Source organism: Acromyrmex echinatior, chromosome 1 (genome assembly GCF_024713525.1).
Source record: "Acromyrmex echinatior isolate Ae372 chromosome 1, ASM2471352v2, whole genome shotgun sequence".
Classification (NCBI taxonomy): Eukaryota; Metazoa; Arthropoda; class Insecta; order Hymenoptera; family Formicidae; genus Acromyrmex; species Acromyrmex echinatior.
Window position 1 is genome coordinate 985,532 of NC_141852.1, and position 25,869 is coordinate 1,011,400.

The 25,869-nt window shown below is 27.2% G+C and overlaps 1 protein-coding gene across 2 annotated transcripts in view; it reads left to right on the plus strand.

Annotated features, from left to right (window-relative positions):
• The first annotated feature begins 689 nt into the window (after positions 1 to 689).
• The window catches only part of LOC105146070 (uncharacterized), a 184,457-nt gene continuing 159,277 nt past the window's right edge, over positions 690 to 25,869 (plus strand). Inside the window, exons 1-2 of one of the 2 annotated variants that reach the window (XM_087411462.1) lie at positions 690 to 809; positions 1,577 to 1,702. In XM_087411462.1, the coding sequence (XP_087267588.1) occupies positions 1,684 to 1,702 (19 nt within the window). In that variant the 5' untranslated portion in view covers positions 690 to 809; positions 1,577 to 1,683. The remainder of the gene's footprint in view (positions 810 to 1,576; positions 1,703 to 25,869) is intronic. The other variant, XM_087411463.1, reaches the window with a different exon arrangement.

Consider the following 25,869-nt stretch of genomic DNA (forward strand, 5'->3'; position numbering starts at 1 on the left):
TTTATATTATTCTTTATAGTATATTTTATTTGATGTTCCAGATAGAGCGCTAATAGTTTATACACGCGTGCGTGCTATTACGCATCAGTTTGACGAGCCAAATGCTTATGTTAGTACCAAACGAAATGTGACTAGAATCAGGTAGGCATAGTGAAGAGGCGTAAACCTTGTTTGCTCACAGTGCGCTGCTGTCAATGGTCCATGCGAATGAGACTCCGCCTCTTGACGTAGCCAGCCTCCTCCCTCAACCCACCGACTTTATCGTTCAGTTGTGCTTAGTCGAGCGTGCGCACGAATGTTTATACGCACGTGTAAGTGAATATGCTCTAAGCACACAAGAGCGTTTAGAATGCATTTTGTGTAATCACATCCACAGTCAATCGGTAGTCAATTACTTATAGTCTTTTCAAGCTAAATTCTACTCTTTCTTATATTGCTCTTTTTTTCTGCTATTTCTTCTTCTTCTTAATTATTTTACATACACGTATAAATATATCATAGTGAACATATAATGCACACTAAAAGCAAAACTTAATTTATTTGTGAACGTTCTTTAAATTCAATCGATTCATTTAAATACACATATAAGTAAACCACATTATTATAAGTGCGAATATATGTATATGTAGAACGTTATACTAAGACGGCTGGGATTGTGTATACTCTAAGAGGGGTAGAGGGATTTTCTTATTTCTGCTCTGGTAAATCTGTCGCTCCAGTCAGTGAGGCAGCGAAGGGCAAGCTGCGCGCCGTTGACCGTCTCCCTGCTGCTTTTTTCGTCTACTCAGCTGCCAATATTACGATTTGTGGTACATAAGCAAGACGGTGCGGTATAACAGTTCGCGAATCTGTTTTTTTTTATGCTCGTGTACTTTGTTATATCTTTTATTAGATATTGTACATCATTATTATCACATATTCTGCACTTGCAGATTTGATAATATAAAAAAATTAAACTTAATGATTATTCCTATTTAATATAACGTATATACTCTGTAGCTTAGTAATTACTAAATTACCATGATTAGGATTTCCTTCGGATTTATTGCAGATACGACATTTATATTAAACATATGTTTATTGAAATCTTTTTGATAATACACTTTTTCATAAAATTACGTGGGCAATTTAAAAAATATTTGTAAGTTAGAAGATTTAAATAAGTATGTGTGTATATATATATATATATATATATATATATATATATATCGTATGTTAAATAGGATATATTTTTAATTGAATTAAATTTGACATTAAATTTGTAGATAATAGTGTTACTTATATTATCAAAATTAATAATCGATTATAAATACCGTCTTTCTTAATAAATATCTTCTTAATGTATATATAATTAACAAATAAGAATTTATAATTTAGATAGAATTTGCAATTCTATCCGAAATACGAAAAAATTTTTTCATCATCAAACATTATTTATATATTTATAATACTTTTTACATTAAATTGTTTATAATGCATAAATTGTTTTTGTACATTATACGGATTGTGAACACTGTACGACATTAAAATTGCATTTAAAAAAGCTTAACGACGATAGGATTACTAACGAAACTAGCTTCTTTTTCTCTTGAGCGCATTTTGAAAACAGACGGAACATTACAACTTCAGAGTTATTGCCTTGTATGTAACCGACGGCTGCTGGATTACAATCGTCTTTTTCCAATGGATCCAATTATATCAGGTAAAAATAATTTAACTGATGCTAATAAAAATATTAAATTATGTTAATGCAATATTTATGTAAATATATTATTAGCACACGTATCAATATTTATCACGTATTTATTACATTGGGATAAAAAAAATGAAATAGTCAATCATTTGATTTAAAAGAATTCAATTTTTATAAATGTAAAAACGTCAGACAATATTTTAAAATATTTTTAATTAATATTCACTATTTTAAACAAATATTTAAAATAGCTCATTAAATATTTAAACAACTTTAAATAATAACTATATTGCATTATAGAAAATGTAACATAAATCTTCTATATAAATAGCAATTCAGAATTTACAAAGATAAAATGGAAAAAATGAAAAGCATTGCTAAATTTTATTTTAATTTTTGTTTCTATTTCATTTACAAAATATTACATAATAAACATAAATTTTATTTACGATCATTATTGTTGATTGTGACAATAGAGTGACATCATGACATATTTGAATGAAAAACAAAGGAGGATGTTAAAAAAGAGTCGATTTCTGCCAAATTTCTTGCCAAAAGGCTGTAAATAAAGAGAATAGTGTTTTTTTTAATAGATTTTGACTTCTGTATATCTGTACGATATAATTATTAAAAAGTTTGGGGAACTCTTCAAAGATTGAGAAGGAATAATGTATTTACCCAAATTTTAATATTATTGTCTAATTTTCAAAGTGGTCTCCAAATATTATGAACTTTTTAATAATTTTTATATCCAGGAAATTTACAAAAAATAACTATTCCTTTTACTTATCTTTTCGGGTAAAAATCTCTCCTTTTTAACATTCTCTTATGGTTATTTTTACCAAACAAATAAAAAATAATGCTCCTTTGTATAGAAGAAATTTTTATGGATTTGTAAAAAATTATAAGTGTGTTTGTAAAACAAAATTTTTGTTTACAAACAAAGCTGTCAACAACTTCCGGAAGTTTGTATACTTATGTTTAAAATTCATTTTTTAATAATTTCACTATTAACTAATTATAAGTTCCTTATCATATTTAGAAATTATAAGTGCTTCATTAAGAATAATCTGCAACAAAAGTTATATTCAATATTTCTTTTTTGAATATTAAATGAAAAGTATTAATATCCTTCAACTTACTTGTAAAAGTGATATCTAGAAAAAAATCTACTTGTAATAATAAATATAATATAATAATAATTCAGACATGAAAAATTTAATTCCATTATTTAAATAAGCTCTATATTTTTATCAATACGTATTCTGTATTATTTTTCCTAAAATTTAAAGGCAACAATAATCTTTAATCATTAAATTCAATCATTACACCTTGAAACATTTTACAATATGAATATGAATAGTTGTTTCCAATATATTTTTGCGTCCTGATCACGAACCGTTAACAAAAAAATTGGCTATCCTGTCACAATTTTTGGAAAATAACGAAGAGAAAGTAAAAAAATGATGATTTTTAGCTGATATCCAACATATTACAACACTGACAGTTAGTTTTTATACTTAATTTTATTAATGCCATTAAAGTATCAACTTTTAGCTTTAAAATGCATTTTGATTCATTTTGATATTTAATGATTTTTTTGTTTCCAAGCATAGTGAAAATATAGACAGTTCTTTTTCATATAAGTATATGACAAATATTAATAATAGTATTTTAAAGAAACTAAATATTTATGAACATTTTGAAATGTTTATTAGATTGTGCTTTAATGGTTATCGTTATTTATAAGCTGGCTTTATTTTTGTCATAGTTTCCCCATATATTGTCACAATGATCATAGGGTAATCGTGACAAATTACAGATTAACAATTTTTTCATATTTAATTCAAATTGACTATATTATCTGATTAATTTGCATTTAAGATATAAGATTTCTATAACATTTACAAAAAATATTTTTCAAATTAATCAATTACAAAGTTATTTAAGTTTAATTTTATTTATTTTTTATCATAATTATCCATGTTTCTACTTTAAAAATATGATTACTTAATTATTTGGAGAAATTGATTATTCTTCTTTTTTCCTTTATTGATTAATATTTTATTCTTGGCGAATTGAAATATTAAAGATTCTATTAAACACACACACACACACACACACACACACACACACACACACACACGCACACACGCACGCACGCACGCACACACACGCATGCACACGCACGCACACACACGCACGCACACGCACGCACACACACACACGCACACGCACGCACACACACACACACACATATGCAGGCACGTACGCATTTGAGTGCTATTTTATTTGTGCGACAAATGTATGCAGAACAGAAAGGCCCTCGGATCTCTTTATCCTATAGCCAATCAACAGACTTGAAAAATTTGTCATACAACAAAAACGCACAAATAAAGTGATGGCCTTTATGTGTGCACGTGAATATGTATGTAGAGTATAAAGGAATGGCTATCACGAACACCTCAAGAAAACATTTTGATTTCTCTTCAGACTAAGAATTTGAAAATCTTGTTCATATCATTTGATAAGTTCGTTGATGTTTTATGTATTTTGATATACAATATATTGAAATAGATTATTTTAATGCAAATGTTAAAATGATGAAGGGTACTCCTATTATCCACCCAATACAGAAATAAAAAGTCGTGTTTTTTATACATGCAGTTTTTTGGCCTCCTAAAAATGAAATTATCAGGTTATTATCATATATTTATTTGTTCACATAACATCAAAATCTGCTCATAATACCTGAACATATACTTTACAATTAAAGTCTTTTTTAACTATTGTAGTATAATGTTTAATTTTTTTTGAATTAAAATTGTATGTCGTAAGTTTAAAACAATAATTGGAATAACGACTAAAAACGACTTATATCTTAATTTCAATTTGCAGAAGTTGATTAGACTTATGAGCATAATAGACGATCATGCATCATATTAAAAAAATATAAACCAATATTGGTCTCGGGAATTTATGAGATTATGAGCTTAATACTGTTTATTTTATGAAAACAGACATATAGAGCAAGATATTCTATCTCAATGATTAAAAACTTATGAAATTAAAGGCAAAACGTAAGAAATAAGAAAATAACGTATCTGCTTATTTAACTCTGCAATGGCATATTTATTTTCATCACTTTAGAGCGGCACACATGGGTTATTTGTGCTCAATCCAATTTTAAAGCTCTTAAAGTGCTTAAAAAGTCTGTAAAAATTTACACATGTTCTTTAGATATTAAAAAGAAGTTGGAAAAGTTATAAAAATTACGCAAGTATTAAGAACTGTTAGAAATGACATGGATACGAATGACTCATATGCCGTTGGAGGCTTAATTTGATTAAATAAATAAATTTAATTTAAATCTCGTAACACATACGGACATGTTGCGAAGATGCATCTTTCCTAGCAAATGATATACTACTAAATGACACTATTAACTCACAGAAATAATAAGAAATAAAGCATGCTCATATGTATTACCCGCAATGTTCATAATATACAATTTTATATGTATATACCTACAGATTATACAGGGTGTATAAAAACCGGAACCCCTGAATATCTCAAAAAATATAAGTTTTATAAAAAAAATGTTTTAAACAAAAGTTATATGGTATAAAAAGATCTATTTAATGATTTTATCAATTTTATCTTGGTTAGCGTCTAGGTCAGATTATACAAATTTTTTTTTAACCAGAATCTTGGTGAAAAAATTTTATTGAAATTATTTCACGTTTTGGAACACTTTTCGGCAGCATTTTAGAAAAATTTTAGCGATTTTTAGCTGAAAAATTTATTTTTAGCAAAATTTCAGCAAAATTTCAGCAAAATTTCAAAGAAATTTTAAAGTAATTTTAATTTCAACGATTTTTTAGTATGTTACTGAAAGTAAAAAAATTTATTTTCAGTGAAATTTCAGCAAATTTTCAACAATTTCGCTGAAATGTTCCAAACCAATAATGAATAATTTCGGTGAAATTTTTTCAGACAAATCCTAATTTTTTATTTCATATTCATCTCGAGAGCTTTTCAAAATCGCAATCAAATATTTTTTTGTTAAGAACTTTTTGAGCTATGGGATTTGAAAATTACTTTAGTATCTCATGTATTAGCATTATCTGTATGTTCAACTAATAGTTGAAACCTTTTAAATATTGTTCACAGAGTTATCTTAACATTATACATGTTAAGATCAAAATCTTTAAAGTTGTTTCTTTTATTCTCATTATTATATTAAAAGTAAAAACATATAATTTTTATAGTTATCAAGATCATAACTCTGAACAACAATCAACATTTAATTCTCAACTACATGAGTGAGTCATTTCGACCCGAATGAAACTTTTAATCGATCGCTATTTTTGTATGATTAATATTGCAGAGTTGAAGTGAAGGAGGGGGGGAGGAAAAAAAACTGGGAACCTTTCTCTCTTTCAATCGCTGTGATGCAATTGTTTCGTTGTTATTTTAACGTTAATTGTAATGCAATAAAAGTTTGACTTGAGTGACTTGTACCCGTCAAATGTAAATTCGACAGCTTCTATAAAAATTCGTAGTAAAAATTCCTTTTTAGAAAGTGCCTGTTTATTAGTGCTATATTTAAGTATATGTGCCATTTTCTTATACTTAAAACATATATTCGTTGTCAGAAAAAGCATTTTTGCGAGAGAGGCGTCTTGGCGATTGTTTTATTTTCTCGGAGTTATAAAATCGTGAGTAAATAATATCGAAATCGAAATCATTATATTTAATATAAAACATTTTCATTGCATTTTTTTTTAAGTAGAAAATATCCGACATACCTCCGATCATTTCTCACTTCATTTGTGCAAATAATTATACTTTTTGGAATAAATCAATATAATATATTTTTTTTAAAGTTCACATTTTTCTTTTTTCAAAATATTATTTATTATTTGTCTGTACCTTTTTTTATCATAAAGATATGATTTTTTTGAAAAAAAAAACTGATTTTTGATTCTTTTCATAAATTGTTCTTCAATATTTTTTGGCTAACTTTTTCAATAATTATATAATTTCTTCAATTATTATTAACCTATTTATGTTTTGATATTTTGATTGTAAACATTCTGGAATTTTATTCAAAAAAATTTTTTTCAATGAGATTTGTAATAATTACAGAGCCAGTAAAAAATGACTTGGACCCAGATATGAAAATTAAGATTGTAAAACGGGACATATAGTTGAGGGTCAAAAGATTTTAACAATCAGTTGGATATTTTAGATAATGTTAATATTAGGTGTTGGAATTAATTCGTAGCGTTTTTTAATGAAAGAATGTTATTTATTTCACATGAGCATTAAAAAATACATTAATGAAAGTACTTCCCATCACTTGTAAAACGCTACGAATTAATTCCAACACCTAATATTAGGGGTACTATAACATTCCAATCCTTATAACTCCAAAAGTACTTAACAAAAAAATATTTTTTTATAGTACTTTAAAAAACTCGAGATAAGGTAGAATAATATGCAATGAAAAATTAAGGTTTTTTAAAAAAAAAAAAGTCGATGTTACCTTGACTTACTGAGCAACGCCATTCAAGATCGAATTGATAAGATCATTAATAGATTTTATTTTTAATCCCTACAACTTTTGTTTGAAACTTTTTTTATAGATATAATGCTTACTTTTTTTATTATTTTGAGTAGTTTCAGTACTTTTTAACTCATCAAGTAGGAAACATTAATTCACTTTAAATTAGTTAAGCATTAAAAAGATTCCAGCTTAGACTGTTAAGGCCAGGATTTTCTATTTTCTATTTGATGAGTTTCAAATTTTACGGTCCAATAAGATTCCTATTGTCAGTACTTTTTATACATCCTGTATATAAAACAATCTATCCATTATATCTACAATATTTAGTTATTTTGTATTTGCATAATAAAAATATAAATGCCATAAATAAAATTTGATTTTTGTTTTTTTTATATACTCCCGCGAAAAAAATATTTTATATATATATATATATATATATATATATATGGCCATTTTATGTATATAGTTGTACATAAAATATGTCAATTATATATATAATTTTATGTAATTTTATATAATTATACTATACGGGCTACTACAATCATATTTCAATTTTTGAAAATTTTACACGTCTAACGAAAAAATTATATGTGTATATGCAACATAAATATGCCGATATTTCTTTAATTTTAAATTATAAAGCAATATATTTTATTATGCATATACCATATATAATTACATAAAATATTATATATATATGTAGAGGAAAGGCCCTTATTATGCCCTTATTGAGATAGGCGCCTAATATGAGATAGTGGCGTTTCTATTAAACTAATAAACGCTATTGGTTCCACCATAAATTTATTACTGTTGGATAGAAAATTATTATAGTAGAAAAAAAAATTCATTATTAGATCATATCTGTAGTCATTGTAAAAAAAGATTTTAGAAATCGGATGTCTTCAAGTTATTGAGATGAGCCTTTAAACCTTGTTTATTATTTAATAAATAAATATTGGCAATACATTTTTTTTGTAGTGATAGAGTAAGGTCGTACTAATAGAAAAATACGGAATATGTTGAATTGCTTAATTACAGAAGTTAAATTTGATCGTAAAATCGTAAGGCATGGAATCATAATATGAGGATATTCAGGGTATTTCTAATATGAAATAACTCATGCTCCCATGTCATAGTGAAAATCGCTGCTAAAGTATAAATGTTATTGTACAATAATAAAAAGGACAACCGGAATGAACGTCGAGTGCCTATTTCTGCTTGATTTCAATTACCTGAAGTCGAGTTCTGGATATAATGTATACTCACTTTTTGTGCACGCTGGTTGTGTTTGTATTTAAGAAACATTAAATAAAGTTTTTTAGTTGCAATACTGATAGGATAATTCCAGCAAATACGCTGCGCTGGGATTTACGCCGCAGAAGTCAGAAAAAATAGAAAGAATGTGGGTAATTTTCCCGCAACTGCTCTGTTACATACCTTTATGTTATATTAGTATTGTATTATGATTTCAGTTTTTTACTGTTAATATTAATGAAATTATTGTGAGTTGAATCGATTTGTCACTGTGTTGAATAGTGCCATCATAAATTACAATTTACATAAAATGATTACTGTAGTACGTGCAAAAGACTTAGTGGTTATTTCGTGATACATGAGTGTAGAGGAATAGTAAAGCATGTTGTATAACAAAATACAAGTACTTTGCTCTTGTATTCTTTGTTTAGTTTATTGTCTTGTATATTCCACTTGTTTGGGATATATGGCATTTTTAGCGGGTGGGATGTATGTCCAAAATATATTAGGTGTAGTAAAAAGAAATCCATTATTTTTCCAATAGATGGCTTTAGTAGACGCATAGACGAGATACAGATTACTAAAGCCATAATATAAAGTGGATAGATTGAATTCAGTGCACTAAGTGCAATAAACGCATTATATGAAATATGTACCTCATGTCATAACATTTGTAATACATGTGAAAAGATTGTAATTATTATTTATTATTTCGTATACATATTTACTTATACATATTACGTATACATTTACGTATACATATTTCGTATACATTCTTATTCCTTAATAAAATGTTATAAATGCATTTTATAAGTTATTGTGTCATTTTACGATTTATTTATATGTATTATTTGTAAATTTTTCATGAACCGTATATATCTCCCCTCTCCCTATCCCACTCTCCTATAGGATAGGATATATACAATAAAAATACAAGGGTTCAAAAAAGTTCATTTTTTAATACGAAATATAAATATTTCGAATTTTTAATATTTTTTTTCATTATAGTAGACAGTACAAAGTTTTTACTGATATAGTTCGTTTACGTATGAAAAGAAGAGCATAAAAAATCATCGCACATATAGTTTGCGATATTTAATTATCATTACATTAATAAAAACATTAGACGTTTCGACCACAATCTGACCATCTTCAGTAAATTCACAATATTCTTAAAACGCAGAGTTACATGATGAGCAAAGTTTTTATGATGTATAGTTCGTTTACTTTAAACATAGTAAATAATAAATTAAATTTTTGATAGGTGCGGCGTATATATTAGGTCATTTAAAAAGCATCCGCGGTTTTTTGTTCAATTTTTGAATGAAAAAACCGCGGATACTTTTTAAATTACCCAATATATATCGGAGTTACCCTATAGTTTATGTTTTACTATCGATTTCTCGGGGCATCTCATATTAGGAGCACAATTTTTTGACTTTGTGATTTGCTCACTTTTTATATTTCTTTAATTTAAAAAAAAATAGAATTTCAATTAAATTTTATATAATATTATCTTAAATCTTATTAAATTCTCTTCAAAATGACTTATTATTTTCTAAAATTCTGCCCATAGACTTCTAGCAAGCCCATAGACTATACCCAAAATGAACTCGATATCTCATAATAGGGGCCTTTCCTCTATATATTGGGTGGATCCATATATTCGTTCGGTTTTTGTTAGTAGTGCAAAAACGGAGAATCATATCATTGATTAAAATTCATTCTTTATATGAAAAAAACTTATTTCATTTTACCTTCAAAAACCGAACGAATATATGGATCCACCCAATATCATACGCATATATAATAATTTTAATAATAAATTCGATTGAATGCACTTAGTGCGCACTGGTGCACATTAAAGCCATCACATACAAAATAACGTAAAGATATGTTTATACATAAATATAGAAAAACATAGAAATCAATTAAATCCTGAAACATTTTAATGCATTTTAACTATTAGGAAAATATGTATTTTATAATTCAAATTATTTGCATTTCACTTTTATGCTCAAATAATTAAATCAGTGTAGGACAGCTTTAACATGCACCAATGCGCATTAGTCCTTCCAATCGAATTTGCTATAAGTATAATATTATATTTTATTATATAATTTATGTGTAATTCGAGAATGAAATTATAAAGTACAAATTACAAATATTGAAATACAAGAATTATATTGGCTTTTTTATAATTACTATATAAATAAACATTATTTAAATTTGATAGCTGAAGTATAATAATAATAATAATACTGTATTGTTTTTGAGACTTCCACGGGTACTTCTCAGGATTAGGTAATCTGCGCGATAAGAGAGATATTATGCACAATGCTACACATAATATGTATAAAATGCAAAAAACGTGTAGAAACGTGTAGAATACGCAGCAAACTTATGAAACGTGTCCATTCTAATCTAAAATAACTTATAATTGGGCTACAGTCCTATTCGTCGCTTTTGAATGAGTTTTATTAATATCTATATACATGTATACGTATAGGCCGATATTATTCATAGTCGAGTCTTATATTTGAGACTGTTTAAGTAAAATCTTAAGATGTCATAAGCCAATCAGAGGGCTGCATTAGCATCTTAAGACATTATTTAAAGTATATCGTAATCACTACCGGTTGTGTTAACAGTTGTAGATCGATCAATCACATTATAAATTGAATATTTATACTTTGTGTATGCGTGTCTATTATTTCTTATAGCAACTAATCAGAAAAAATGTAAATTAAAGTTCTGTGTGGACTAAGCCATATTTTTTGCGAAGGCAGTCTAGTGGTATCATAACCTATTTCTGGAACTATCACTTGAAAATCCGAACCGATTTCGAGAGTAAAATACAGTTCTTATTGATTAATTAATCAATATATTAAATGCTCTTAAAAGAGTAAGTACAAGAATGAGTTTTATTTTAAAATAATAATACTTTATATTTATAAATATCTACGCATGAACACCTTTGAATATCTTGTTAATAAAATTATACCTTTTGTTAAAAAAATTATATTCAATTTGGAAGACATTGCGATACAAATAGGAGAATCACAGTTAATGCACAATAAATAATCTGTCAAAAACTTAATAATTCTTGCAATCATCTTATTGGCTATGATTATTATGAGAAAGTTGAAAAATAGACTCACGTTTAAATTTTAACCTGCAACCTAACCGGTGAACTGCTTCGCTCTGATTGGTTGGTTTCCAACATTAAACCGTAACCTCAATCGCAATGGAGCAACTTGTAGTGTGATTACGCTTTATGATGGTCTTAAAATAAGAACGGATTATGTATGTGAGTACCATCTATAGATACAAAAAAATTAAAATATGAGCGATGAAGAACGAGATTCATAATTTCATGTGTTTCATGATCATGGACAAATGTACTTTGTCTTATATGCACAACGGTTATAAAATATAATAGTGAAAACTGATTACATTTATGCTCTAGTCACATGCGCATGCGTTTTAGGTACTTTTCACTGAAATAGAGCACGAAATTTGATTAATGAGTTTACAACATAATGAATTTAAAAATAATAAAAATTGAGAAGATTAGATAGATCCTTACGGATTTCTTTCTTCTCTCTTCCTTTTAGCTTTATCATTTTTTGCTAATAAAATAAAGTTATATACATATAATCTTAAGCGATGTTTTCTGTATGAAAGGAGTTTTATGCAACAGAAAATTTCGATTAGTTAGCTGCGCACAAAATTTCACGCATAAAACGTAAGATATTATGCGTAACTAACTCTGATACTTCTGTATAAAAAGTGTGCATTTTGCTGGTTATCTCTGCGTCCAGATCCATTATTAATATGCAAATGTTTAATAAACATTGTAGTTCATCAGGGCGCGGAGCAGTCTATATCAGGATACTGTATCAGGATATTGAATCGGATGCTCCTTGCCCTTGATCAAATAAATTGTAATGTTCATGAAATTTTTGCAAGGTGCTGTCTACTTGGCGCTATAAATGCTTCAAAGCATTTGATTAACTAATCAGGAGAAAGAATTTTACTAATTGACAAATAAAAAAATGCTTAGAATCATTTATAATATTAAGTGGACTCTAGCTTTTAGCGCGCAATTCGAATGACTACAAATATGATATATATGCAAGCATATATATCATATTTGTAGTCATTCGAATTGCACGCCGAATTGTTTTTTCGCACTATAAATGCAATTAAATTACTTTAGTAATTGCAAATTAAATTGACAAGCAATTTTAATAATTTGGTACTCAATCAGGCATCATATTATAAAGATGTTCATATGTTGAAAATACTGTTAATAAATTTATCGCGAAAAATATTACTTCGGCCGGGAATCGAACCCGGATCTCTTGTATTCCGACGAGCGTCCTAAGCTTTAACTACCAAGACCTTAGTAATATTCTTCGCAATAATTGGTACAAGTAAAGAAACAACGTTTTTCGCGATGTAATATAAATAATATTTTAGAATCTTTATTTTAGATCGCATGTGAGAACACAATCAATACTAGAAATTAAATGCCTATAACAGTCGAAGCTGGATCTTTAATGCTTAAATAATTCAATCATTAAGTTTCAATAAGGAACATAATGTTTTTCCACTTTAATTTAATATAGCCTTTCATTCACACTTATACTGTTTACAGGTTATAAACAATTTTATTAAAAATTATAAGTACATTAAAAAAAAAATTACATGTTTGCGTAAATTTTCATCCATCGAAAAACTAATAGTTATGTGTAACTCGTAATACATTGCTTCGAAAGCAACAAAATTATCTATATGCTTGTTATCAAATTACAGTGCCATAAGGAACTGAAACTTTGTTTGTTCCCATATTTAGACCTTCTCTAACAGTTCAATACGGTAACGCAATGTTACTACATGTCTCTTCCTTTATTACACTGGCGTACGTTCTTTTCTCTGACTTATATTTTAATAAAACTCAGTCATTTCTGACGCGAGAACATTATTTAGGATCATAAAATGAATTGGGCTGTTTCTCCTACTTACATAAATCAAGGCACACAAAAAATGTAAACAGTTAGATATAAGCAGTAAGTAAATCAACACTTCGGATTTGCTATTGCTTATTGATTTCCGCTTTCTACTGTAATTGGCCGATTTACTTACTGCTTATGTCTTATTGCGTTATATTTTTCTATATGCTCCAGACACTTAGGTTACATGTGTATGCATCAGATTATTTTTATTAAAATTTTTGTTGTAAAATAAAAAAACAGTATTTTTTAAATCGACAACTTCACAATGATTATCATTGTTGTCACCATACAAAAAAATGATACATATTTATTCTGGACAATATGATAAAGTATAATAATAATGTACTTTGCTATAATTTAAAATGAGAAATAATGTTTTGTATTGAATGATTATGCGTGTATATATCTACTTTCATGCAATTATAAGTTTACGCATAAATAATTCATTATTTAGTTTATTCTTTACATTTTTTTATTTACATATTTAAGTATATAATCATTTGATTATTAAATCATTTAATGCAATTAAGGTATGATTGAAATAAGTGTTACGTGACAGTTTATAATACGTTATCTTATCTTCAAATGCATAATTATTGCAGTTGATATAATAATAATGGGATTAGTACCCATATAAATATATAAACAGCATTATAAATGTAATTTATTGCGAAATTAAATGATAAAACGATATGGTTTTGTAACGACAATAACAAATGCTTCAAATTTTTTTGCAAGTATGTAAGATTTGAGGAGAAATTTGCGTTTCTCCGTGAAGTATTAAATTTATAGTTACGAGATCTGTTATTGTCGCATGTTATTTTATTGATAATCCTTTTTTTAAATCATCAATAACTTTTACATCGACATTTTTAATTTGCAAATTAAGTGAATACATTGAATATACGGAACACACGTACACGCACTTGACACACGCGCACGTGCGCAAAGAAGTAAACACAGGACCGTGCAAAGAGTTTTTGGGGTCCTACTACAAAGGTAAATGGGGCATAATATGAGGCATCTATAAAAATGAGAATACATGAGCTATGATCAAAAATAAATTCCTTTATAGAAAATTCTATTATAATAAATCGAATAACCTTCTAAAACAAGAGAATATACAAGATACTAGCGGCATGCTTATTTGTTAGAAGATGTTTGTCATTTACGTGCTATCACAATTACGCGTGCATATCAGTACATGCAAGATATTTTTCTAGCATTATGAGGATTGCAATCTTAAATATAGCACTTTATACGAAATTCCTTTATTTTGTATAGAGTATTTTCTTGAGGTTGCTTATAAATGAAAAATCTTCTGATATTAACATGGAAAACCGCTAAACAGTAGAATATTTTATTTTGGATGTGAAATCGTTTCTATAGCTATCTATTCCCTTGCATTATGTCTAGTGTTTAAAACTTCGAAACCGCTTAGCACTGGGGGCTCTGATGCGGTACATGGTGTAAATCCCTCCTTCTTTATACGGCTCTGAGTGAACATTAATATAAGATATATCAGTATATAATAATATGTGAAGGTATAAATACTCAGATAACATTTATGTTGCATAAGATATGTAAAAAACGTCTTTTAGATATCTTATGTAACATAAGTGTTATCTGGGTATACATATACATGTAAATGAATACATGTATATATATATATATATATATATATATATATATACACACACACACAGTAGCGCTTAAAAGTATTTTGGAAGTGACATTTCTACTAATATATTAGTGTACATTAATCTGATGCAAACATAGGTGGCGTTTTTGTCACGGGAAAGAGTAACATTTGATTTGTGTTATTGAAATTGTGTATTAAAGGATTAGTTCCTTATTTTTCAACAAATATTTATAATATGATGAATTATAAGTATTTATTGCTAATAGTATAAATAGCAAATATACGATTATGTAATTAAAATGTTTATATATTTTATGTTAGTTTATGTAGGCATTTATTTACATAAGTTCAAGAATGCAGAGTATCCAATAGAATTGAAAAAGTATGTTTTAAAAGCTATATACCAAGAAAATTCAGTTTGTGCAACTGCAAAGCGTTTTATTTTGTCTCAGTAACTTGTAAATGACTGATATAAAAAAGAGAGGTTAACTGGAAATGTAAACAGCAAACCACGTAAGACAAAAAAAATGGACAAAATCATTTGAATGAGATCTAGTGCTAATCCACACAAATTAAGGAAATAAGGAATGATTTATATTTTGCAAGCTACATGTTCCAACTGTAAAACATCGCTTGGCAGCTGTAAATTTAAATAGAAAGATCCTGTTTTTTTAAGAAGTGAATGATTATTAAAAAATCGAAAGGCTAGGGTTGTGTTTGCAAAGAAACATTTGGCATGAACGAAAGACGATTAAATTAATGTCTTATGGAGTGATGTACGAGTGATGAGAGCAAGTTCAATTTCTTTTCCTCTGATTATATCGAATATGTCCGCTGTCCTAAAAATAAAAGAAATGTTCGATATCAAGTACCCATAGTAAAGCATAGCGAAGGTAGCGAAATACTCTGAGGATGCTTTTCCTGAAATGAGACAGGTTGCTATTTTTTTTTAATATGAAGTAAAATACTTTTTACTATAAAGTAATACGTTCCTTTTACTATAAATTAATACGTTCCTTATGTCTTAATAAGCAAATTAGTGCTTCATAATAAAAAAAGTGCCCAAAAGATGAATGTTTCAACAAGATAATGATTCACAGCCTTCTTCTCAACTTGAAAAGGATTGTTTAAACAAAATAAAATTAACGTTTAGAGTGACCTAGCTAAAGTCCGGATTCTAATTCCATAAAACATCTTTGGGCAGAAAGTAACACACGGACACTATGCATTTTGACACTATGTCAAAATTTTTCGAATAGGCGGGAATTACACGTTGTTTTGCAAAAAGAATGGTCACAGAAGAATCGTATAAAAAAGTAGACTTAATGCTCCATTTATGCGCCGTGATTGTAAAATCACAAGGTTTTGTTACAAAATATGGATGTAATTTCAAATGAATCTCCGCTCACGATTAACTTGAAATTTTGCACATAAATTTTACTCAATATGAAAAATAAAACATGTTGGGCGTGAATAATAATTACAACCCTTAAGCAAACATGCACATAATTTTATTTTTATAAGAGAACAATAAAGACGCCAGTACACAAAACTAAAGAACATAGCAAGCGAAGAAGGAACAGAAATGGATAGTAACAGAATTGCCAACCTAAAATAAAAACTAGTGATATTGCCAACGTAGAAATTAATGGTCTATGATTATATAAACTAAAGATATTTGATTACATATTTGTTCACTTAACTCAATAAAAAATACATAGTTTCAACTTCAGTAAATGAAAAAGAATTTTTTAATTTTATTTTTCATTCATGTAAATTCTGCTTAGCGTGGAAAGTCGTGTGCCCCTTGACAGGGAGGGGGGGGGGAGAGGAAGTGGAGTTGGAGTAGTTTTGCGTGGAAGTCGCGCCCTTAAGCAGGGGATAGGTAGGGTGGGAGTCGCTTCGAATGGAAGTCGTATTTCCTTAATCGATTCGATAAATATTGTCATATAAAAAAAAATTTTTTCTTTTTCCGAAATTGAGACTATAGGTTTTTTATTTCTTATATCGAAAACAACTTATATGTAAAATTTCAGATCAATCGCGAGCAGGGATCATTCGGAACAAAATATTAAGTACACTTATACACTCTTACACTTGTTTCATAATTATTTCAATATTTTTTATATTGTAAACTAGTATTTGCTTTATTTCAACCAACAATTATTATTATTTCAACCAACTATTATTTCAATCAACAAAGTATTTTTGATTCATTGTATAGATTATAGATTTATCAATAAATAAAGAATTTCATTGTACGGTTTTAGTTGCATAAATGAATTGTTATTCTTTTTTTAACAACAATGCCATCTATGTTTCGGCTTATGTTATGCAGATATGAATCGAAATGTCACTTACAAAATACTTTTGAGCGCTACTGTGTAATGTATATACATATACAGGGTATCCTAAAAAGATTGAGATACATGAATATCTTGACAAATATAAGTTTTACAGAAAAATGTTTCAGACAAAAGTTGTAGGGTTTAAAAAGATCTATTTATTGAGCTTATCTCAGTTTGACCTTGAGTGATATCACCAAGGTCAGGTCAAGTCGGCCTACCGCCAAATGTAAACGCGCGGCGAAATAAGATCACTCGGAGAGATGTAATTCATCGCTAGGCACATTGTTTACAAGCAACATTGACATTAACATGCCTAGCGACGGCAAACGACAGACCTCACTGGGTAGAATTTCGCTGCTCGCTTGCATTTGGCGATAGGGCGAATTTGGCTATTTCATAAATTAATATCTTGTTAACCATTGCGAAAATCGCAAAATCGTAGAAGACTTTTCGACTCAGTTTAGTTCATTTAACTTCAAACGATTGTTACTCAAAAACTATAATTTTTTAGACTTTGAGTCTATTGACACTTTTAATCTACACATCAAGAATTATCATATAGCACATTTTCAGAAAAGACTGAAAGCCATTTTCATAAAGATTCCGTGGGATTTTATTTATCCTCAAAGAATTTGTTGTTATTTTAGAATTTAATCTTTAAAGAATCCTTTATTTTTTCTGCGTATTTATAAATACTTTATCATTTTATATATAAATTATTTCTTGTTTTTATAACAATTATTTTAAATGTCTATAATATTCTAGAAGTATTATCTGTATTACTTGTATTTTATAAAATAAATATTATATTATTTTTGTAGCGAAGTTATTTAAAATGTTAGCATGAATTGATAAAATTATATTCGATACGATAATTATATACGGTTCATTCATAGAAAGTATGCTGTATTCATTTCCAGCAGAAACCTTTGACCTTCTTATTGCGTCCCAGACGCGCTCTTATCTTTGAGAAAGTTTGTCCTTTTTTATCCGATAATAATTGTCATTAGAGAATTTGGTATAAAGCAAAGAGAAAGAAAAAATGAGTATTAATAATTATTTTAATTTTGCAGTTAATATCAAAAATTTGAGGAAATAGGAGAAAGAGGGACGAGATAAAAGTACGTTTTCATAGAATGTTTTATGCGAAATCATTCATTTACTACAATTTAATAAGAACAGATACGATCCAAATTGTAATAAAGTTATATGTTTATAATTATATTTTAATTATGTATAAAATTGTAGAACTTATAACAGCGAAATTGATCTAGGCGTTAGGAGTCTGCGCTGGATGCTATATTGCGCAACAATTATCAATTTAACAAATCAAATCTGTACGTTTGTAGAACTTATTTTTATTAGTTTTATATAGCGTAAAGATTTTATATTTAAATTCTAATTTATCAAGAAATTTTGGATTTCTATGATAAAATTTTTTCTTTATATATATGTATACATATTACATATAAGTATGTATTATTATGTGACGATTTGTATTGTAACTTCAAATATTGATAAAAAAAAATAATATTTAAATAATGTTTATTAAAAATCTAGAATTTTCTAATTAATTAAAAGTAAAGTGTTATGTATATCGTTATGAAAATAATTAATTTTTTTATATTATGTGTATATAGTCGTGTAAAATCGTGGAAAATTATTTATTATATATTTTTTATGTTGTATTTATACGCTTATGTATGTATATATTGTAGATAGTACACATGCGCACATATGTATATACATATACATTTGTAAAATCTGTTATTATTTAGAGTTATTAAGTTAAGATATATTAAGAAAAAAAAAATAATTTTACAGAATTTTTATTTTTAATTAAAATTTTAATTTTGAATTTCTGAAATGAAGAGTTGAGAGTATATATTTATATAAGACTATTTTATATTTATAACTCCTAAAATATGTACAATTTTTAAGAAACATCTTATGTGTACATATGTTATAAACACACACACAAACAGACACAAACATAGAATAAAAAAAGAATACAATTGATAAATATCTAAATTTATATTTTAATAACGGTTTTTGACACTGCATATGTGATATATTAGGTGTTGGAATTAATTCGTAGCGTTTTTTAATGAAAGAATGTTATTTATTTCACATGAGCATTAAAAAATACATTAATGAAAGTACTTCCCATCACTTGTAAAACGCTACGAATTAATTCCAACACCTAATATAATTTAAAAATCAATTACAACTGTGTAATTTTACCATTGAAATAATATATATATATATATTTAATATTTATTTAAACAATGTATATATTTAAACATTGTTAAATTGCTTATTTTTTTTATTTTACACAAAATCTATTACATAGAGGTTGTTTCGTAAATCGATCGCCACAATTTTTGAGATGCTCCCGATTAGATAACAGGATATTTCTAACAAAAATTCGTTAGTCTTTAATAAAGAATTAATTGTGTAAGAAAAATTTCAAAAATATTCATTTTTTTTTACAAAAAGTCGAAGTTAAATTGTTTTTTTAAACGGAACTATATGTTTTTTTTATATTCTTATACATGAAAAGAATTCATCAATAGAGAGTTAAGTATCATGTTAATTATTCGATCCCAAGATAATTAAATTAATACTTACAACATCTATGAATCTGGTCTCGTTCTGACGGAATTGGAATTTTATTAATAAAATGCGATATATACATTGACACATCCTTATATATTACTACATTAATATCCCGCACACACATACACATAAATTTTTATAGAACTGTAACGTTTTAATTAGACGTTTAAGTTTAATTCTAAGATCTCTACATTATTTCTTTATGTAACCTACTAGTTTGTAGTCTTCAATTTTGTAAGTATGTATTACCGAACTTTTGTGTCAAGCGAATATTATCATGATTTAACAGTTTTAGACGCTATTTTAGACCAAGAAATGGTAAAAAAGATTACAATTTTAAAGTTTTTTGTCTTTCTCTGTTAATTCCAAGTTGTAGATACATACTAATGCGTATACTTCAATTGTGGAGAAGGATTCTCAAATTTGTGTAAAAATACCATATGCGATATCTTCTATAAAAATTATTGCGAACAATCAGTAAAATAAACGATTTCAGGATCTCTTTAAAGTAATGCGAAAACAAAAATAAATATGATTGTAAGGATCATACAATAGGTATATATGTATATATATATATATATATATATATATATATATATATATATATATTGCATATTCCTGCACAACACTTTTCGATTTAACGCAGTGTTTCTGAGATATTTGAGTAGATCTTTTAAAATAAGACACCTTGTATATATCAATGATTCAATTCGACAAATACTTTTAAATAAATGTATATATACATTTACTTAAAAGTAGTATTTATACATTTACTTAAAAGTAGTATTTGTCGAATTGAGTCATTGATGTATACAGGGTGTCTCATTTTAAAAGATCCACTCAAATATCTCAGAAACACTGCGTTAAATCGAAAAGTGTTGTGCAAGAATATGCAATGAAAAATTGAGAGTTCCATTTAAAAAATTCAAAGTGACCTTGTCTTGACCTTGACAATCTTGTATATATAAAGAAGAATTGAAACACAAATAAAATAACGATCGATTCGAGCAAAATACTGCATTCATATATTTAACAGGCAGTATAATAGAAATTTTTTTGGTAATATATACTGGAAAAGATTTCATAACAATATGTTATATTAATTAAATTTAATAATTTGAAATAACTCAAATTATATGAAATTCGAGTGAAATATATACATCTTTGCAGTAACAAAAAATACTTTTTAGTAATGCAAGATATACAGTTTATCATTAATCCATCAAAATATTGGATCATATTTGATATTTGTTACTGAAATTCTTTGTTAGAGATCTCATCATAACTAATAAAATACTTATTGTAATAATGCGAATTAGAATATAATAATTACTCATGTAATAATGCAATTAGAATAGTGCAAAAAGAAATAAATTAACAATAATTTAGTAGTGTATAACTGAAAAATACTAATACTAAATGCATTTGAAAATACTGTTATTATCTGCTTCAATTTTTATTTAAATACGTTAATAATATTCGAAGTCAATGACACCAATACATTCATAACTGCTGCTTGTTAGTACAGTTCAAGACCTTGATATGTAATGCGATATATTTGAAACGTAAAAGAGATAAAACATTCGAACATTCCAAAGTCATCATGAATAGATATATAATCATATATAGACATATGCTCTAATTTTGTTACTTTAAATGAGAAGTTTTAATAAATTTAGTGGGTATTTACATACTATTATATATTTTATTTTATTTATTCAATCAGGAAATATTTTTAAAAGTTTGATAAGGATCAATTTTATATTATTTACAATTTTTAAAATTAATAATATTGAAAAACAAATATAATAAATATAAATGTGAAGACTATAGGAGTTAACACTGGTAAACGTAATAATTTTAATAATAAATTAATACAAAAAGTTGGAACGTTTCAATCTTAATAATATACCATTTCCAAACATCGGTCGTGATACAGGCAATGTCAATATTGTTTTAGATGATATTTTGAAATCAAAATGTAACTCTCTGTTAACAATCATTAGAGACAAATAATTTATTAATTTGTTTAATCGGTTTCCATTCCAAAAAGCATTCAATGTTTTTTGTTACTAGGCGAAAAATTCTCTTTTCCGATCAACAGGGGAGAAAAAATAATAATATTAGAATTCATTAAAAATGTTGAATTTAATATCAAGAAATTACAGAATTCAGTACATAATATGATTTAGAAACCGATGTGTATTAATTATCAATGGTTTTCTTTTTTTCAAACACAGAAAGAATTTTGTATATAATAATATACTTAAAACATAAATAAGAAGGAGTATATAGCCACATACGCAAGATGTTTTTTGCAAAAGTCATATATTTAAAATTAAAAAATATAAACGTTTCGGTCGAGTCTTGATCATCAATACAAATAAAAGAATGCGAGAAATTAAATAATAAAGACCAATGAGATATCGAAATGAAAATCAAATCCGAAAATTATTTTGTTTCCTCGATCTTTTTAATATGATGAGATTAAATCTTATTTCTTGATCGCTGTATGTTAAATACGGGATTGTCAAGATTCTGACAAAACAAATTAATATAAGTTATCTTTAATTTAGTTTATTAAGTGAATTAATTCTAAAAACTTACCTGTATTTTTACAACGATCAATCATACTGTTACAATGAGGCGTTATTTGGAAGAATATTCACGGAAGAATTATGATGGTACGAATATATTATGTAAGAAAGTTCATGTAGTTACAGTGACATTGTCAGCATTGAGACGGTATTTATATATATTGAGAGAAAAGGAGAGAGAAATTGCTAGGAGAGAATGATATATTAGTGAAGAGGGAACTATTTTTTAATTATAGGCATAAACATATCAGGAAAGCGTAATGTGCTTTGCTTATTTAATTCTAAATCTTGTTTCTTTGTGTGTATCATCTTTGATATCATTCTTTTAGTATGATATTTCTGAGTCTAGATTTCGGTCTTAATTAGACCAACTTCAGTATAAATCGAAAGTATTTAAGATAATCTTTCTTTCATTCCACCAAATCTGATTCTATGGCATTTTATTTCAATGCAGAATCTGGAAATTGTGCGTCGAGCATCTTGCTAATCTGTTTCACAAAAAAGATACTATATTAAAGATAACATCTCCTAAAACATTACTTTCTCTATTTATAACATTACTTTCAACAATTTATATTCTAATGAGTGTTTTTTGTAATTAATTTAAGATTCGATGTTTACATAACTGTGACTAAGACGTTATTAATTTGTAAATTGCGAAAATAGCACTTTGAGAAAAAAAATTTTATATATTTATATACTGAAGATGATCTAATTAAGACCGAAATGGTTTTTATATTTTATGTAGAATTGTCTTGTATAATAATTTGATAAATATTATTTGCTTCTAATATCTTGCGTAGTGGTGTATGTTCTTTAAAATATTGTTTTGATAAACCAAGTTTTCTGAAATGACACGCAAAAAATCACTGGCTCCCGAACTATCTGGAGATACGGTAGTATCTATATGTTTTGAATTTTTCTCACTTAATTTGTTTATTGGTTTATCAATTTTATCATTATTTTTCTTTATGGAAAAAAATTGCTAGTGCATAGTAATGTATAGTTTTCGAGATTAGACATGAGGGAACTAAACTTATAACATTTATCACTGAGGAAAATCTCTTTAAAGAAATAAAATTTTGAGTAAGTACTATAAGAGTCGTCATTAAATAAATCATACAGTTTCATGCTGTGGTTAGTTTATTATCTCCTCCTCATCCGTTAATTTTTTAAAATTACATTAACAATATACGATAACAAAACCATGTAAACAAAAAAAAATCTATTGGACTTTAAGTAAGAATTACATTTATCCAAGCAGAAATCAAACATCTCAGGCAATTATATATGATTGTAAAACAAAAACTTTAAGAATAAAAATATTTACTTAAATGTACGATTTTTAAAAATTGTGGCATAACTTCTATCATAGACGTGTTTCCAACAAGATGTTACAGCAAACTTAGAGGCAGTCGCTGTTGCGTGCCTAGATACATTTACATGTGTCTCGCGTGTTTTGTTTTTAATGTAGCCTTGATTAATCTACTTACCTCTATAGTCAATTAATACCGGTCTCTCCTACTTCCAAAAAAGTATTCAAATGCAACATACAAAATACTCTCAATAAAATTAAAATATATTTAAATACGTATTTAAAATTCATATTTCAAATACTGTCCACTCTTGGCTGAGACACAATGCTAGAGGTCATTGTTCACAAAATGTAAACAAGGATAAATAATACATTATGCACATCATGCGTGAAATAGAATTTTAGATTGAGTCAACAATGGTGCGATTTTAACTTTAATTGAAAACATTTTTACATAATTTAAAAATGTATTTAGTATTTATAAATTCAAAATAAAAAAAGTATTTAAATACAAAAAACAAAATACTCTCAAAAAAGTATTCAAATACATACGACATACAAAATACAAAAATGTATTTAAGTACGTATTTGAAATACATATTTTTCAAATACTGCCACCCCTGGTTAGTATATACACTATTAGATTCAGTAGTGTTACTGCTGTAGTAATTTTCAACACTATTCGATCCACCTGAGGTACTAGTGCAGTATTCAGCACTATTACAATAGGTACTATTACAATAGGTATTGCAATACTTTTTCCGTACCATAAGTACTACTTGTGTTCGCCACTGCAGTATTCTTATTATATACTCATAGTAAAAAGTACATATGTAAAAAGTACATATGGATATCTTAAATATACAAATTTCATGCTTATTGTATACCTAAGCACATCAGTTTGCAAAGTGCTAAAAAGCGATTATATGCGTTTTTTTAGCGCTTTGAGCTGCATTCCGTTCCAAGCATAATACGCATGAGGTATCATTTTATCCTTGTTTGACATTCTGTAAACAAAAAGAATATGATATCTCATGCGTGCAACGAACGCCTTAACGCTTTGTAAGCGCTGTGTACTACTTGTACATAGCGGTATACATAGAGGAAAGGCCCCTATTATGAGATATCGAGTTCATTTTGGGTAAATGTTAGAAGGTCTATAGGCAGAATTTAAAAAAATAATAGATCATTTTGAAGGGAATTTAATAAGCTTTAAGATAACGTTATATAAAATTTAATTTAAATCCCTTTTTTTTTTGAAAATTAAAGAAATGTAAAAAGTGAGCAATCGCAAAATAAAAAAATTGTATTCCTAATATGAGATGTCTCAAGAAATCGATAGTAAAACGCAAAGTATCAGTATTGCCATTAAAAAACTTTATTTAATGTTTCTAAAATACAAACACAGCCAGCGTGTGCAACAAGTGAGCATGCGAGAGATTGTACCCAGAACTCGTCAGGTAGTTGGAATCAAGCATCGCAGAAATAGGCATTCGACGTTCATTCCGGTTCTTTTTTATTATTGTACAATAACATTTATACTTTAGCAACGATTTTCATTATAACATAGGAGCATGGGTTATTTTATTAGAAATATCCTAGATATCTCATATTTCCATGCCTTATGATTTTACGATCATCAAATCTAACTTCTGTAATTAAACAATTCAACATATCCCGTATTTTTCTATTAGTATGACCTTACTCTATCATTACATGAAGAATTTATTGCCAAATATTTATTTTTATTAAATAATATACAAGGTTTAAAGGCTCATCTCAATGAAACTTGAAGACATCCAAATTCT